The following is a 17924-nucleotide window of genomic DNA, read 5'->3' on the forward strand; positions in this document are numbered from 1 at the left end:
GGGTCCCCAACCCCCGGGGCGCGGCCCAGCGCTGGGCAGTGGCCTCTCTGCAGCCGGGCGTGAAGGCTGCACTGTCAGATATGCGGCGGGGAGCAGGCATCTCTCTCCGCCCGCCCGGCTTCACCACTCTTCCGCCCTCACAACTGTTTTGGCAGAACAGCGGGCCGCTTCAAAGTCGGTGGTGGGGAGCAAAGAGATGACATCATCTCTCCCCGCCCACCCCACATCACCTCTCTCCTGCCCTCACTCGGAACTCACCAGTACACGGAGACCTGCCACTGTGCTTAATGGACTAGTGCTGCCACCAATGCAGTGACAATCCACATCTGGTGGCAAGCAGCGTGGCAAGTAACAATCCACATCTGGTGGCAGGCAGCATGGCAAGTGACAATCCGCATCTGGTGGCAGGCAGCGCTGTAGGTGACAATCCACATTTGGTGGCAGGCAGCGTGGCAAGTGACAATCCGCATATGGTGGCAGGCAGCATGGCAAGTGACAATCCGCATCTGGTGGCAGGCAGCGTGGCAAGTGACAATCCACATCTGGTGACAGGCAGCGTGGCAAGTGACAATCCGCATCTGGTGGCAGGCAGCATGGCAAGTGACAATCCGCATCTGGTGGCAGGGAGCATGGCAAGTGACAATCCACATCTGGTGGCAGGTGACATGGTAAGTGACAATCCGCATTTGGTGGCAGGTGATGTGGCAAGTGACAAACCGCATCTGGTGGCATGTGATGTGGCAGGTGACAATCCACATCCAGTGGCAGGCGATGTGGCAAGTAACAAGCTGCATCTGGTGGCAGGTGACAATCCACATCTGGTGGCAGGCGTTGTGGCAAGTAACAAGCTGCTTTTGGTGGCAGGCAGCGTGGCAAGTGACAATCCGCATCTGGTGACAGGCAGCGTGCCAAGTGACAATCCGCATCTGGTGGCAGGCAGCGTGGCAAGTGACAAATGCATCTGGTGGCAGGTGATGTGACAAGTGCCAAACCGCATCTGGTGGCAAGAGACGTGGCAGGTGACAATCCACATCCAGTGGCAGGTGATGTGGCAGGTGACAATCCACATCTGGTGGCAGGCGTTGTGGCAAGTAACAAGCTGCATCTGGTGGCAGGCAGCATGGCAAGTGACAATCCGCATCTGGTGGCAGGCAGCATGCTAAGTGACCATCCGCATTTGGTGACAGGCAGCGTGGTAAGTGACAAGCTGCATCTGGTGGCAGGCAGCATGGCAAGTGACAATCCGCATTTGGTGGCAGGCAGTGTGGCAAGTGACAATCCGCATCTGGTGGCAGGTGACATTGTAAGTGACAATCCACATCTGGTGGCAGGTGACATGGCAAGTGACAATCCGCATCTGGTGGCAGGTGACATTGTAAGTGACAATCCACATCTGGTGGCAGGTGACATGGCAAGTGGCAATCCGCATCTGGAGGCAGGTGACGTGGCAGGTGACGTGGCAGGTGACAAACCACATCCAGTGGCAGGCGATGTGCAAGTGATAAGCTGCATCTGGTGGCAGGCGTTGTGACAAGCTGCATCTGGTGGCAGGCATTGTGAGAAGCTGCATCTGGTGGCAGGCAGCATGGCAAGTGACACGTTCAGGGCTCCCACTGATTTTGCATTATGCGTAGTTGAACTATGTCACTTTATATGACAATGTAATAATACAAATAATGCGCTTCAATCATCCTGACACCATACCAACCATGGTGCCGTGCTGATTGAAGTGCCAACACCAGCCATTGCCCCAACAAATTGCCTGTGAAAAATCGCATATCCCCCGTGTGAATCCCCACCCCCGGGCCTTGGCACAATTTTCTTCCACACAGTTGGTTCCAAAAAGGTTGGGGATCACTAACATAGTGAATTTAAGTCATCCATTGCTCACATGTATTATCCCAAAAACCAGCAAAGATACTTAGAAATGATCAGTCCTGTAGTGTGTAATGCACAGCCCAGGCCTGCCAAGCAAGGGGGGTGATCCACGTTCCTCCATAGTCCCTGTGCTGTCTCCTGTTTGTGTGAGCAAAGCAACTCACGCAAGTACTTGTCCATATCGAAAGATATGGAAAGAAAAATGGCACCAGCTGCGGTCCCCGGCATCCTGATATACAGCGCATGCGCATTGTAATGACGTCATGTGTTGCAGCGACATGTTCCGGTCTCCGTGATGACAACATCCGGAGACTGGTTTTGCAGCCATATTGGAGACAAATGCCACCGACACGGGATGTCTCTAGTGCTTGAGACTTTTTCAAGTCTTGGTGTCAAAACCTTTGGACACAGTCCAGCGGTCTCTGTGTAGTACGAAGAGTCACAACAAAGATATGGGAGCTGTTTTCGCTAAGAGATTCTCTAACCAAGGATAAATTATGATGTAAGTGCTCATTGAATGTATTTAAATAGACTCAATGTATGAGTATACGAAGTATCAATTTTAAAGCGAAATTACTTTATGTTGCAGAAGTGTAAAAATCAACAGAAGAAGAAATTGTTTATACCTACAGTATTTTTCGAAACGCGTTGGACACCCCCACCTGCTGGAAACCATCTACAATTTCATAATTGATGGTGGAACTGAACAGCAAGTAGCTGGAGAATACCACTTTAATGACTGGGCCATTCTACCACATGAATATGCTTTGATCTAAACCATTCCATTGTAGCTCTGGCTGTATGTTTCGGGTCGTTGTCCTGCTGGAAGGTGAACCTCCGCCCCAGTCTCAAGTCTTTTGCAGACTCTAACAGGTTTTCTTTTAAGATTGCCCTGTATTTGGCTCCATCCATCTTCCCATCAACTCTGACCAGCTTCCCTGTCCCTGCTGAAGAAAAGCATCCCCACCACATGATGCTGCCACCACCATGTTTCACGGTGGGGATGGTGTGTTCAGGGTGATGTGCAGTGTTAGTTTCCCCCACACATAGTGTTTTGCTTTTAGGCCAAAAGTTTAAATTTTGGTCTCATCTGACCAGATCACCTTCTTCCACATGTTTGCTGTGTCCTCCACATGGCTTCTCACAAACTACAAACAGGACTTCTTATGACTTTCTTTCACCAATGTCTTTCTTCTTGTCACTCTTCCATAAAGGGCAGATTTGTGGAGAACACGACTAATAGTTGTCCTGTGGACAGATTCTCCCACCTGAGCTGTGGATCTCTGCAGCTCCTCCAGAGTTACCATGGACCTCTTGGCTCTTCTCTGATGAATGCTCTCCTTGCCCGGCCGGTCAGTTTAGGTGGAGGGCCATGTCTTGGTAGGTTTGCAGTTGTGCCATACTCTTTCCATTTTCCGATGATGGATTGAACAGAGCTCTGTGAGATGTTCAAAGCTTGGGAGATTTTTTTTATAACCTAACCCTGCTTTATACTTCTCCACAACTTTATCCCTGACCTGTCTGGTGTGTTCCTTGGCCTTCATGATGCTGCTTGTTCACTAAGGTTCCCTAACAAACCTCTGAGGGCTTCACAGAACAGCTGTATTTATAGTGAGATTACGTTACACACAGGTGGACTCTATTTTATTAGGTGACTTCTGAAGGCAATTGGTTCCACTAGATTTTAGTTAGGGGTATCAGAGTAAAGGGGGCTGAATACAAATACCCCCCATACTTTTCCCATATTTATTTGTAAAAAAAAAAAAATTGAAAACCATTTATCATTTTACTTCCACTTCACAATTATGTGCCACTTTGTGTTGGTCTATTACATAAAATCCCAATAAAATACATTTACGTTTTTGGTAGTAACATGAGAAAATGTGGAACATTTCAAGGGGTGTGAATACTTTTTCAAGGCACTGTATACTGCAATAAGGGTCTATATACAGCGTTGTTAAAAAGTATTTGCCCCCTTCCTGATTTTTTTTTTTTTGCATATTTCTCACACTTAAATGATTTGGAACATTAAACAAATTTTAATATTACACAAAGATAACCCAAGTAAATTCAAGATGCAGTTTTTATATTATTATTTCATTTATTAAGGGGAAAAAAGCTGTTCAAACCTGCCTGGCCATATGTGAAAAAGTAATTGCCCCCTCCCATGCTGAATTGCCCCCTCCCATGCCAGACCTGTTGAATCAAAAAATCACTTAACCACTTGCTGACCAGCCACCGCAGTTGTACTGCTGCAGAATGGCGCAGGTAGGCGAACCGGTGTTATGTTACGTCGGTTCCAAAGGCGGCCACTAGGGGTGCGCACGCGCCGCTCGCCCCCGGAGCAGATGTGAGTGCCCGATGTTCTCGATGACCGCCGGGCTCCCACAATCGCTCGCAACGCGGCAAGAACCGGGATCTCTGTGTGAAAACACAGAGATCCCGGTTCTCTGAGGGGAAAAGTGACAGATTGTCTGTTCATACAAAGTATGAACAGCGATCTTTCATCTCCCCTAGTCAGTCCCCTTCCCCCTTACCTGCTGGAGGGGACACTGGAGCTGCTGCCTGCACCTTGCCACCTAGATGGGGCCCGCCTGCCATGCTGGAGGGGACACCGGAACAGCTGCCCGCACCCCGCCACCTAGATGGGACCCGCCATGCTGGAGGGGACACTGGAGCCACTGCCCGCACCTCGCCACTTAGATGGGGCTTGCTGTGCCGGAGGGGACACCGGAGCTGCTGCCCGCACCTCACCACCTAGATGGGGCTTGTCCGACGTGCTGGAGGGGACACCGGTGCAGCTGCCCGCACCCCGCCACCTAGATGTGGTAAGGACTGACCGGCAGACAGCAGGAGGAGGGGTTCGCTAGTGGCGCACTGCTGGCCGCTGGGGAATGGGGGGTGGTAGTGCCACGTGGCCAACAGTCCTGAGGGGGGGTGGTTGTTTGCCTGCCCCCCCCCAAGAAAAAAAAACACCAGCCACCACTGAGCACTACTTAAATTGCTCCGACTTTATAAAAGGTTCCTGTACTACATCAAGGTGACTTCTATCCAACTTGTGCCCATAGACTTTAATGGAAGTCGCCTCCGAGTCGGATCCTCAACCATATTGATGTGATTTGGATTGGACAGTACAGGAAGATTACGCAGGCATTCCCTGCGGCGTAGCTTCAAAGTCGCATCAAAGTAGTACTCAAGTCGTCAGCAAATCACCAGGAAGTTGCCTTGCAAAGTCGCACCGTAACTCACGCGACTTTCAGGTCGCAAGTAGTGTGAACTGAGCCTAATGCCGCGTACACACGAGCGGACTTTACGGCAGACTTTGCCCAGCGGACGGGATTTCGTCAGACAATTCGATCGTGTGTGGGCTCCAGCGGACTTTGTTTTCTCAAAAGTTGGACGGACTTAGATTTGAAACATGTTTTAAATCAATCCGTCGAAATCGAGTCCGGTCGAAAAGTCCGCTCGTCTGTATGTTAGTTCGACGGACAAAAAGCCACGCTAGGGCAGCTATTGGCTACTGGCTATGAACTTCCTTGTTTTAGTCCAGTCGTACGTCATCACGTACGAATTTGACGGACTTTGGTGGATTGTGTGTAGGCAAGTCCGTTCATTCAGAAAGTCCGTCATAAAATCTGTCGAAAAATCCACCGAGCAAAGTCTGCCATAAAGTCCGACCGTGTGTACGCGGCATTAGAGTCCCTCCAACTTTTTTTGGCACTGCCCCTCAGGACGGTCGTTTATTTTTTTTTATATTTGTTACTGGGATGTGGTGGAGGATTGTCTGGAATTGGTCTTGTGACACTTATTTAGTCCCTACAAACGAGAAGTATACAAAAGACAAAAAAAGTAAAAAAAATGTAAAAAAGATAAAAAAGCAAAAATGGAGCAGACTCGATGTACCACTTGGTCTTTTTTTTCTACCGCCAGTCTTCTAAGCAGTGGAGGAGAAGCTGCAAAGCATGTTGGGAATGCTGGAAGTTGCGGAAGGAGACAGCCAGCAGAAAGCCGCTCTCATACAGGATTGTCAGAAATAGCTAATATTCATATCGTTACAAATGCTGATTTTTATAAATCGATCATAGAATTCCATTAATGACTCAGTATGATCCAGATGAGTCCAAAAATCATCATCCTTGGACATAACATACAGGCAAATAAACGTATAGGGTCAATATTTGCTCAACCCACAAAGGAGAGGAGAGGAGAGGTTACCCGATTAATGGTTAGAGGTCTTGGCTTACTCAATAGTAAGAACCGGATATACATTATCCTATATAAGTGGTCAGTCCCGCCAAAAGATTTCAGCGTTCTCTGAGGACATCAGAACTTTGTTGTAAGTATACATTTTTTGCTAATACTTTAGATTTTCCTCTACAAAAACAAACAATTTATATAGCAAATATCTAAAATATTTATTTATATAAAAATATATATCTATACAACAATTTATATTTATAAGAAAATGTATATAAATATTTATATAGCAGATATAGCAAGTATTTATTTATTTAAAAAAAATATATATATATATATATACACACACATATATACACACACACACACACATACACATATACATATATATATATATACTTTTATACTTTTTTTTTTTTTAAATATTACCAAAAGTATTGTAATGCCTGCCTTTACACACACATGAACTTTGATGGCATCCCAGTCTTAGTCCGTAGGGATCAATATTGAGTTGGCTCCGCCCTTTGCAGCTATAACAGCTTCAACTCTTCTAGGAAGGCCGTCCACAAGGTTTAAGAGTGTGTCTATGGGAATTTTTGACCATTCTTCCAGAAGAGCATTTGTGAGGTCAGGCATTGAAGAAGGACTGGCTCGCAGTCTCCGCTCTAATTCATCCCAAAGGTGTTCTATCAGGTCAAGGTCAGGACTGTTCTCACAAAGTTGGGAGCATGAAATTGTCCAAAATGTCTTGGTATGCTGACGCCTTAAGAGTTCCCTTCACTGGAACGAAGGCGCCAAGCCCAACCCCTGAAGAACAACCCAACACCATAACCCCCTCCTCCACCAAATGATTTGGACCAGTGCACAAAGCAAGGTCCATTTCATTGGGCGGAGGGACAATTTCATGCTCCCAATTTTGTGGGAACAGTTTGGGAATGGCACCTTCCTCTTCCAACATGACTGCGGCACCAGTGCACAAAGCAAGGTCCATAAAGACATGGATGAGCGAGTTTGAGGTGGAGGTACTTTTCCTCAACCGAGCATGAAATTGTCCTTCCGCCAAATAAAATGGACCTTGCTTTGTGCACTGGTCCAAACCATTTGGTGGAGGAGGGGATTATGGTGTGGGGTTGTTCTTCAGGGGTTGGGCTTGGCCCCTTAGTTCCAGTGAAGGGAACTCTTTAGGCATCAGCATACCAAGACATTTTGAACAATTTCATGCTCCCAACTTTGTGGGAACAGTCCTGACCTCAAGCTGAAAGGAAACACCTTTGGGATGAATTAGAGCCGAGACAGTGGCGCGCGTGCATGCCCTAGACCACATACAGGTATGTGATTTTGCCCAGAGCTACCCTGGCCTCCCCCTCTGTGCTATTGTATTCTGACAGCCGGAACTCAGAATACATTAATCAGTGCTGAAGCCAATTGTGGACAAATTCTGACATAAAGTTTGCAAGTTTTTAAACCGCAGGATTTGTCTTGAACCCATGGTATCTGTTAAACCAAACCTCATCCCTATTAGTAAGACAAATGTGAAATGTTGCCTATATTTTCTTTTCTTATATTTGGCCAGAATATGGAGCTCTCCCTTCTTTTTACATTTCAGTTCTTACCTTATATTCCAAAATGCCTGTTTTTTTACAGAGCTCAAATGCTCAAGCTACAATTTACAGCCACAAGAAGTGAATGATTTAGAGCAATGAATGGCTCCACCGTGGTATAAAATATAAATTTAAACATGTACAACCCTATATCTGTTCCTTATCTACAGTACTTATAGATGGGCTGTTGTTTAATATTATCATTGTATTTTTTATTTTATTCTCTCTTAAGGAAAATGAGGGTCCTACTGGTCCTGGGTTTGAGTGTGGCTATTCTTTACTCAGTGGTTTTTGCTGACCACCACAAGGGTGAGGGAAAGAAATCTCGCGACAATGACGACAATGAGAAGAAAGGTGACCGCCACCATCATCACCGTGGTCACCGCCACCATGGCCATCACCATGGCCACCACCGCCACCACCATGGCCATCACCATGACCACCACCACAGGCACCATCACCGTGGCAATGAAACATTGGCCTGGCACAAATTCGCAATTAGCAATTCCAAATTTGCATTTGACCTCTATAGGCAGGTAGCAGCAGACCATCCATCAGAAAACATTGTCCTGTCCCCAATAAGTATATCTGTAGCATTGGCTTTTTTATCCCTTGGTGCCAAGGCCAAAACCCATGACCAGATCCTAGAAGGCATTGGCTTCAACACCTCTGAGATTTCTGAGAAAGACATTCATGATGGCTTCCACCATCTGCTGGAAGTGTTCAATGATGAAGACAGTGAGCTTCAGCTTGACAGTGGGAACGGCCTTTTCTTAAGTCAGAAATTGAAATTCCTTGATGACTTTCTCGAAAATGCCAAGAACATCTACGATTCCGAAGCCTTCAATGTAGACTTTTCTAATTCTGAAGAGGCCAAGAAACAAATCAACAGCTACGTTGAAAAGGAAACAAACGGCACGATTGTTGATGTGTTGAACAGTGTAGACAAGGATGCAGTCTTCGTTCTGGTCAACTTTATTTATTTTAGAGGTAAGTCTTTAAGACTAAGTTAAATGAGAAAATTAAAACCTTGCATTCCCAGCAAGCCCCTCTCCCTTGCTAAAATGCCACAATTAAAAAAAGACACCTGTTGGGGAAAAAGTTATATAATATACTCACCGTTCCCCCCGCTTCCATGGTGATGGGGGAGAGGGGTGATGTCATCATACTGCCAATAAGATTTTGTAGAGTGTTGAGCACTCATAATCTTAAGAGAAGACACAGCAACACATTGCAGGATCATCTTCTCATGAGATTGGGTTATTCAACAATCCCTTGGATCTTGCCGTACGCATGATGACGTCAACCTCTAGGCAGAAACTGGGGAGGAGTAAGGATATTATCTTACCTTTTACCCCCACAGGTGTTTTATTAAGTTTGATTTGGTGATTTAGAAAGAGGTCAGTGGACCACACCGAATAAGTGGACCTTATTAATGTGGTATAAAATCAGATTAATGTGGTATAAGATCAGCTTTAGGGATTGTAAATAGCATCTGTCAGGATGTAAACATCCAGGGCTTCAATCTAGAGTTTACCTTACTTTTGCTTGACCCCATTAAGTTGTGTCAGACCCTCCAACATTACCCATGTCATAATGTAGAGAATATTCTGCTCTTGAAGCCTTTTTTTCTCTCGTTTAACACCTAAAATATAAATAACGTCTTGACCACTGACCAGGCCTAGTCTCAATATTAACAAGAAGATAGAGACAGAAGTTTACAACTTTCTATTCTTTATGGGACTGTTTATGTTGGAAAAGCCACAGTGCTAATTCCAAGGTAGAACCCACCTGTGCATCATTATTGGCTCAGATGTAGCTCTGCCTTCAGGAGATGGACCCTTAGGCTTCATTCACAGAGGAGCTGGGGCTTACATGTGCATCGATATTGGCCCAGAAGTAGAACCACCTTCAGGAGGTAGGCCCTTAGGTCTTATTCACAGAGGAGCTAGGGCCCACCTGTGCATTATTATTGGCCCAGAAGTAAAACCACCTTCAGGGCTCATTCACAGAGAAGCTGGTGCCCACCTGTGCATCATTAATGGCATAGAAGTAGCTCCACCTACAGGAGATAGGCCCTTGGGCCTCATTCACAGAGGAGTTGGGGCCCATCTGTGCATTATTATTGGCTCAGAAGTAGCTGCACCTTGAGGACATAGGCCCTTAATCCTCAACCACAGAGGAGTTGGGGCCCGTAGTCCATAAATGGGCCATACGATTACAGACGTTCATCCAAATTTGACAGATGTGTGGGTGAATGCCCCCAAATGCGTTTCAAGGAGTATACCCTCTTCTTCAGAGCTAGTAGCTTACAGTATGTTGGAGAAGCCACAGTGCTAATTCCAAGGTAGAACCCACCTGTGCATCATTATTGGCCCAGAAGTAGCTCCACCTTCAGGAGTTAGGCCCTTAGGCCTCATTCACAGAGGAGTTGGGGCCCACCTGTGAGTCACTATTGGCCCAGAAGTAGCTCCACCTTCAGGAGACAGGCCCTTAGGCCTCATTCACAGAGGAGCTGGGGCCCACCTGTGCATCATAATTGGCCCAAAAGTAGCTCCACCTTCAGGAGATAGGCTCTTAAGCCTCATTCACGGAGGAGCTGGGGCCCAGAAGTAGCTCCACCTTCAGGAGATGGACCCTTAGGTCTCATTCACAGAGGAGCTGGGGCTCATCTGTGCATCATTATTAGACCAGAAGTAGCTCCACCTACAGCAGATGAACCCTTAGGCCTCATTCACAGAGGAGCTGGGGCCCACATGTGCATCATTATTGGCCCAGAAATAGAACCATCTTCAGGAGATGGACCCTTAGGCCTCATTCACAGAGGAGCTGGGGCCCACCTGTGCATCATTATTGGCCCAGAAATAGAACCATCTTCAGGAGATGGACCCTTAGGCCTCATTCACAGAGGAGCTGGGGCCCACCTGTGCATCATTATTGGCCCAGAAATAGAACCATCTTCAGGAGATGGACCCTTAGGCCTCATTCACAGAGGAGCTGGGGCCCACCTGTGCATCATTATTGACTCAGAAGTAGCTCCACCTTCAGGTGATACGCCCTTAGGCCTCATTCACAGAGGAACTGGAGACTGCAATCCATGAATGGGCCATACGATTATAGACGCCCATCCAAATTTGACAGGTGTTTGTTACTTTTATAATAATAAATGGTGCCTAAGGGTAATGCACAAGCCTAGTCCACCCCCATGCGTCGTTTATTTCATTTAAGACCAAAGATTTCCCCAATCTAAACAGGACAAGTCTAAAAAAGTTTATCCAGAAACCACACTGAAGATACTGTTGTTAAGTCTTCCTATTTAAGCTGTTGGACTTGGTCCCAAACCATCATTCTTATAGACAAATATATCTAAACACAACACTTTTTTTAGTTTTGGATACAGTGGCAATTGGTGTAAATCCCTTTAGTTAGTTGTCTCTGGAGCATATGTCCCCATTAGAAGATTTACCCTCACCCTATGTTCCAGTGACAAAATATTACATTTCCCATTACTTACTGCCCCATTGGTAATGGATAACATGAGATGGTAAATGGAATGAAACATCACTCTTCCAAATGTCCTATAAACCTACAAAAGCCCCCTTTTCAGTGTATGCTTTTCTGCCATGACAATTGCTCTTAAAAAAAATTGAATAACTAATTTTGTATTTTTTTTCCAAATTTATATTTATCTTATGATTCATTCATTGGTAGGACAATGGGAAAAACCTTTTGATGAGAGATTTACCCAAGAACAAGATTTTCACGTGAATAAGGACGAGACTGTGAAGGTACCTTTCCTGTCTAGGACTGGCTATTACAAGGTTGTGGTCTTGGAGGATGCCACATTTATAGCCCTCCCCTACAAAGGGAATGCCTCCGCGTTATTCATCCTCCCCAATGAAGGCAAACTGGAAGAAGTGGAAGCTGACTGGAAGGGTCTAGTGAAGAAATTTAAAAAGTCCATCAGACAATCAGAAGAGTAAGAGCACCTTTTCTTGAAATTGTTCAATAGATATCTTCCTCTCTATATGTCATATGAAAAAATAATTTCCTGTTTTCAATCAGAAGGACTGGAGCAGCCATTCTCAACCAGGGTTCCATGGAACCTTAGGGTTCCCCCAGAAGTTGCTAGGGGTTCTTTGAGTTGTGGCTGATAGATCTCCTATCTGATGGTGCCTGCATAGTTACAAGGCCAACACCACTTAGCAGAGCCAGCTGCAGAACACCAATGATCTTTTTAGCGTATGAGTTTGCTCACACGAGTTGGCCAGGGAGCGGTAAAAACAGGTGGTTGAGTCCCGGTTTTACTGCTCCCTCACCGCTAACCTGAACACTGACATGCAGCTACTCAGGGCTGCACACATGCCCTGGCAAAAATTAAACTGCATGTTGCATGTAAGTCTATGGGGCTCCCCCACAACCATGTGCAATGAACGTAACTTCCAGTGGCGGTCCATCCATAGGGGGCACACAGGCGCCGCCCCCCCCCATCCATGCGTCCCGCCCTCTAATCTACACACGGGGCCCTGGACGCATGGATTTCAATGGGGTTTTTTTAAGCACATAATTAAAGCCTGAGACTCCAATTGGCTTCAGTTAATATTCGCTATTGTCTTCCTGATTCTCCTCCCAGCCAATTAGGAAGCAGTTCTTGAGACCCGATTGGCCTCCCGTCCAATCGGGTCTCAGTCAGAGTCCCACTTCCTGTTCGGCCTGGAGGGTAAGCATTGGCCTGGAGCGAGGAGCTGCAGCCGGATCCATGTCTGCCTGATCTGCCTCCTTCCTAAGGTAAGGAGGCTTCTGATCGCTGCCACATTCCTGTTAGTCTCACGCAGGGGCTTGACGTTGGTTTGCTGCCCCCCCCCCCAAAATATTTAGCACCAGCTGCCACTGGTAACTGCATATACAGACCTAATCAGGAGGTGGGGAGGCATTTTTAAGAAGGGCAGCAAGGGCTGCTGCAAATGTTAATTAGTGGTGGCATTCTGACCACCACTGGCCAACAATATATGGTCGAAAAAGTCAGCGCAAAAAGGGCCCTTAGGTAGTTTGATTAGCAGAGGTGCCCAATGTGGTTGTTTAAAGGATAGGAACAAGTCTTCTGCTTTAGTAAAACGTTCCAAGTACTTTATTTCATCAAATAATTCAAGGTGATAAAATTGGTGTCTAGTATCAGCTGATGGTGAGCTCCACATGTGAGCTACCTAGATGACATCACTGCCACAACTCTACATTCCACCTAGTGGCCAATAAAGAATATTTCCCAAGTGGAACTCACTATCATCTGATACCAGACACCAATTTTATCACCTTGAAATAAAGTAATTGGATGTTTTGCTAAAGAAGATGACTCAAGCCTATTCTTTGAACAACCACACTGGGCACCTCTGTCAATCAAACTACCTAAGGGCCCTTTTTTGCACTGACTATTTCTACTATTTCGTTCACCAACCTGAGAACTCCCACAGATCACCCAGGATGGGAATACCCTAGGCATAGAGAGAGCAACCACACTGACCCAATGTGGTGACAGGTTTACTCCAGCGTACTAGGAAGGCTACATGTTCTTCCATAGTTGGGTGACCGCAGCCTCAACAGCTGTAAGTCCATTTTGACCTTTTTTTCTTTTTATTATGGAAGCACTGCATGCTTGTTTTTGAATAAATCTATTACACTACAATACATAAATGCTCTCCTGCCTCCTTCTCTTTTCGATGGAAACTCCCTGGTCAGCTCCTCAGGATCCTTCGGTCCATGATCTACCGCCACATTCCAGACAACAATATATGGGGCGTTTTTCCCACTGACCCCCAATTAATTGGTTTTGGCAGGGGTTCCCCGATACCTGAATATTATTTTTTAGGGTACTTCTAAGGTAAAAAAGGTTGAGAATGGCTGGACTGGAGGCATCCTTCTCCAATTTAGTTTTACAGCTTCAGTGAGCATGTTCCATCTTCTGTCTCCTGGCACCTCTTGCTTCCTATCCGCAATGTCAATGGCTTCCTGTATAAAGTTACCTTTACACCTTCATAGTTCACGCAGCATTTCTTTCTCTTCTTTCTTCCTCCATATGGCTGAGAAGGCCATCTGTAGACATCTACAAATACCAGAAGCCATCAAGGAAAGTGTCTTCAGTGTCCCTCTACTATGCATGCTCTCGGGACTCGATCTCCTGCCAAAAATATGCAAAGAGCATGCTGAGTAGAGGCATTAATTGGATACTCTGCTCCTCACAACACTCTTTTCTGGGCTACTTGTTCCTCCTACCCAACTCCTTAGGACCCTATTCTGTTAAATTGTTCATCTACTACCTACTTATTTTTCCAGGGAAGGGCTAATGATGACTCTATAACTGCAAGCTGCTGGGCATTGTTCAGCCAGGAAAAAAACATAACATTGTTATTTCATAATTTTTTTCATTTGCACGTATTCTCATGTTGTCAAAGTAATACATTTTATTTCCGTCTAACCCCCCACCTGTTTCTTCTACCTTCCAACAGCCTTGTAGCTTTGAGCATCCCCAAGTTTTCTGTTTCTGGCTCTTTTGACCTAAAAGAAGTTCTTCCTAAATTGGGAATAGTTGATGTGTTTTCCAACAGCGCGGATCTTTCTGGAATCACTGGGGCCCCTGATCTGAAAATTTCACAGGTGAATAGTTATTGTTTTATATTTATAGTTTTTTGGATATAAATTTAGGGGGAGGGTGAAGAGTGAGATCATCGATGAACAAAATAAAATAAGAGCGATGGTTTACCCAAATTCGGAAAAGTCGTAATCTGAGCATTTACAAAGTGACCTTTTATTTTTATGTGCGTTAATATTGTCTTGCACTAGATTGCATAAATATCAAGATTCTATGCATGAAGGAGATTCTCCCTCCTCATTGGCCAATCACAGCCAGTAAGCCAATGAGAAGAGAGAGATTGGGCGGCTCTGTGTCTGAATAGACACACAGAGCAGCGGCTGGAGCGTGCCTGCTTGGGTGCCCCCATTGCAAGCTGCTTGCTCTGGGGGCACTCTACATAAGGGAGGGGTCAGGAGCGAGGACCCAAGAAGAGGAGGATCGGGGCTTCTCTGTGCAAAACCATTACACAGAGCAGGTAAGTATAACATGCTTGTTATTTAAAAAAAACAAATAGCCTTTAACAAAAACAAATAGCCTTTAACATCACTTTAAGCTTAAGTCGGCTTGTGGTTTCTCACTGTCGCCAGTAGATGTCCCTGGTATCACTGGCCATAGTATGAGATTTCACAAACACAACTAAGTTATGAATATTTATGTTTTCTTCAGCCAATCCAGTAGGAGGGTTTTGTTACTGGTGCATGCTGGAGAAGGATATAAATATATTGGGACAGGCCATGTTCTCACTCGTTTCCCTTTGGCTGAGGCCTAGGGAGATACTGCTGGATGGAGCTCTGCTGTTAGGCCCAGTAGCCTGGTTTGGGGCCTAACGTGTGCTGAAGTGGTCCTGAAGCCGCCCTGCCTGGTCTAGAGGAAGCTGTGCCAAGAAGGAGACCCAGGGGAGGCCCCTTGCTTGAGAGAGCCTGGAAGAAGGCTGGTCTCTCAGAAGAGCCTAGTGACTCACTTGGACTCACTTGGAGGACGCACTGAAATTTGGGAACTTACTTACCATGTTGCTGGATCAGCTTAAAGGTTCTGACACGGTGAAGCTGGACATTGATCTGGATTTGGGGAGTCTGTAAGTGATCTGCTATGGTATTCGAGACCCCCCTAACCCTCACCTCCTTAACCATTCTGCGCGGCCAAAATCCTTTCTTAGTCCCCCCATTTTAGCTATGGATTCAGCCCTGAGGTGAAATGCTGGCCCCTGGGAGTGTTATCTTGTCTATGGGGTGTCAGAGGGGTGCTACATGGACAAGAGGAGAGGAGGAAGTATTATGTAGTCTAGCAGGGAAAGCTCAGCCAGAGCTGACAACACTTTAGATTTCAGTGCAGCAAAGGCTCCGTGTGGTCAGCTCAAACAGGAAGTTGTGAGGTCACTGGATTTCTGGCAGATCAATAAGCAGCATTTTAACAGGGAGAAAACATGGGGAATTGTGCGTATATATATTACAGAGTATGTATTGCAAATGTTTTTCCCCAGAAATATACTTTGCAAAATAAGTAAATCGCCATACAGACTAGATAGTAATTTTGTGTTGTTTCTCCTCTGCAGGCTCTTCACAAAGCTAAGATAAACGTAGATGAGAAGGGGACGGAGGCTGCTGGGACCACTGTACTGGAGGGCGTTCCAATGATACTTCCTCTGCAGATTACTTTTAATCATCCGTTCTTATATAGTATTTATAACCACGAAACCAGAAGTATTCTCTTCTTGGGTAAAGTTGTAAACCCAGCAAAATAATTTTCTGCACGTGTCCTTGCTGTGTTTTTAATAAAGTTTATTCTTTGGTTTAACACTTCTTGACTTCCTTTATGTGCGGTATTTTGTGGACGATCTTTAGGGCAACTTTTACTTTTGCATTATAGCCCTGTGCATGGTTGGGTTCTCTGGTTCCTGGTGACAGTGACCACTCGGGCAATACCACCCCATCTGACACACCAAGGCTGGAGGAAAAGATCGCCACAAAAAAAGAAAGAAATATTTATTGTACTACAAAGGTAAACTCAGCTGCCCAATCAAAGGTAAGCCCCCCCCCCGCCAGGGAAATTTAAAGTTACCACACCGGTACCTGACAATAATATAAAACTAATCATACTGCATCTGATGACCTTCTCATTGCCTGAGGCTGCCAAGGAACTCAAAGAGGTTCTTAAGACTTAAGGGGTTTTCACCTTAATGCATTCTCTGCATTCATTATACCTTAATGAATTAAGGTATAAACTGTGCTGTGGGATCCCCCCCCCCCAGCCCCTCCCTTATACTGAGCCCGATCTCGATCCAGCACTGCACCCAAGAGCAGCGGCTCTCTCCACCCTCTCCCTCCTCACAGGGCAGATTACCCATTGGCTCCAGCTGCTGTAGGTCAAATTCTGTGATGAGGGATTGGGGGGGGGGGGGGCGATGCTGAGTTGCGCTGTCCGTGTCTAAAGACGCAAGCAGCGCGGCTCAGGATAGATCCAGCACGAGCGCCCCCCAAAGGAAACCGCTTCCGATGGGGGCACTTGCTAATGAGGAGGAGCCAGAAGTGCTGGCGGGGGACTCCACAAATGGAGTATCGGGGCTGCTCTGTGGAAAACCAGTACACAGAGTACATGTTTATTATTTAATCCCTTCCTTACCATGCTATGGGCGAAAGCGCACATCAGTGAAGGAGAAAAAAATACTTATTTGCTAAATTGTATAACAGAAACTAAAAATAATTTTTTTTGTTTTGTTTTTGTTCCCTCATTTTTTGTTTAACAAATAACACAAAACCCAGTGGTGATTAAATACCACCAAAAGAAAGCTCTACGTCTCCATGTATGACCCCCTGTATCTCCATTGAGCCCTTGTGTGACCCAGTGTCTCCAGTGTGCCCCTGTGTGACGCCATGTCTCCAATGTATGACCCTGTGTCTCCAGTGTGCCCCTGTTTGACGCAGTGTCTCCAGTGTGCCCCTGTATGACCCAGTGTCTCCAGTGTGCCCCTGTATGACCCAATGTCTCCAGTGTGCCCCTGTGTGATGCCGTGTCTCCAGTGTGCCCCTGTATGACCCAGTGTCTCCAGTGTGCCCCTGTATGACCCAGTGTCTCCAGTGTGCCCCTGTATGACCCAGTGTCTCCAGTGTGCCCCTGTATGACCCAGTGTCTCCAGTGTGCCCCTGTATGACCCAGTGTCTCCAGTGTGCCCCTGTATGACCCAGTGTCTCCAGTGTGCCCCTGTGTGACACAGTGTCTCCAGTGTGCCCCTGTGTGATGCCATGTCTCCAATGTATGACCCCCTGTGTCTCCAGTGAGCCCCTGTGTGACGCAGTATCTCCAGTGTGCCCCTGTGTGTATTTTTGGACATTTTTTAGAGACAGAATGTTGCATCTACATCCCTGATGTAGAGTAAATAAAAGACATTTCAGAGAGAACAGATCAAAATCTGTCCCTCAAGGATAATTGGGATTTTAAAGGATGCATATATCTGTCATAAGGCAAGCACAACCACAAAAGATAATTAAAAAAATATCATTTATTACAAAATATTCAGTTTAAATCAGTATTAGTCATAAAACCAATGACCAAAATGAATACTCATTTTCAAAGAGCTTGAACAGATGCTTGTGTGTAGGGATGAGCCCGATGTTCGAGTCGAACGT

The 17924-nt window shown here is 46.0% G+C and overlaps 1 protein-coding gene across 1 annotated transcript; it reads left to right on the forward strand.

Annotated features, from left to right (window-relative positions):
• Positions 1-7912: 7912 nt before the first annotated feature.
• On the forward strand, positions 7913-16042 carry LOC141117512 (alpha-1-antitrypsin-like). The gene is made up of 4 exons (XM_073610411.1): positions 7913-8666; positions 11388-11655; positions 14177-14324; positions 15854-16042. Exons 1-4 carry the CDS (start codon positions 7913-7915, stop codon positions 16040-16042), a joined length of 1359 nt encoding a protein of 452 aa, XP_073466512.1.
• Positions 16043-17924: the final 1882 nt, after the last annotated feature.

Source organism: Aquarana catesbeiana, linkage group LG13 (assembly GCF_042186555.1).
Source record: "Aquarana catesbeiana isolate 2022-GZ linkage group LG13, ASM4218655v1, whole genome shotgun sequence".
NCBI classification, from domain to species: Eukaryota; Metazoa; Chordata; class Amphibia; order Anura; family Ranidae; genus Aquarana; species Aquarana catesbeiana.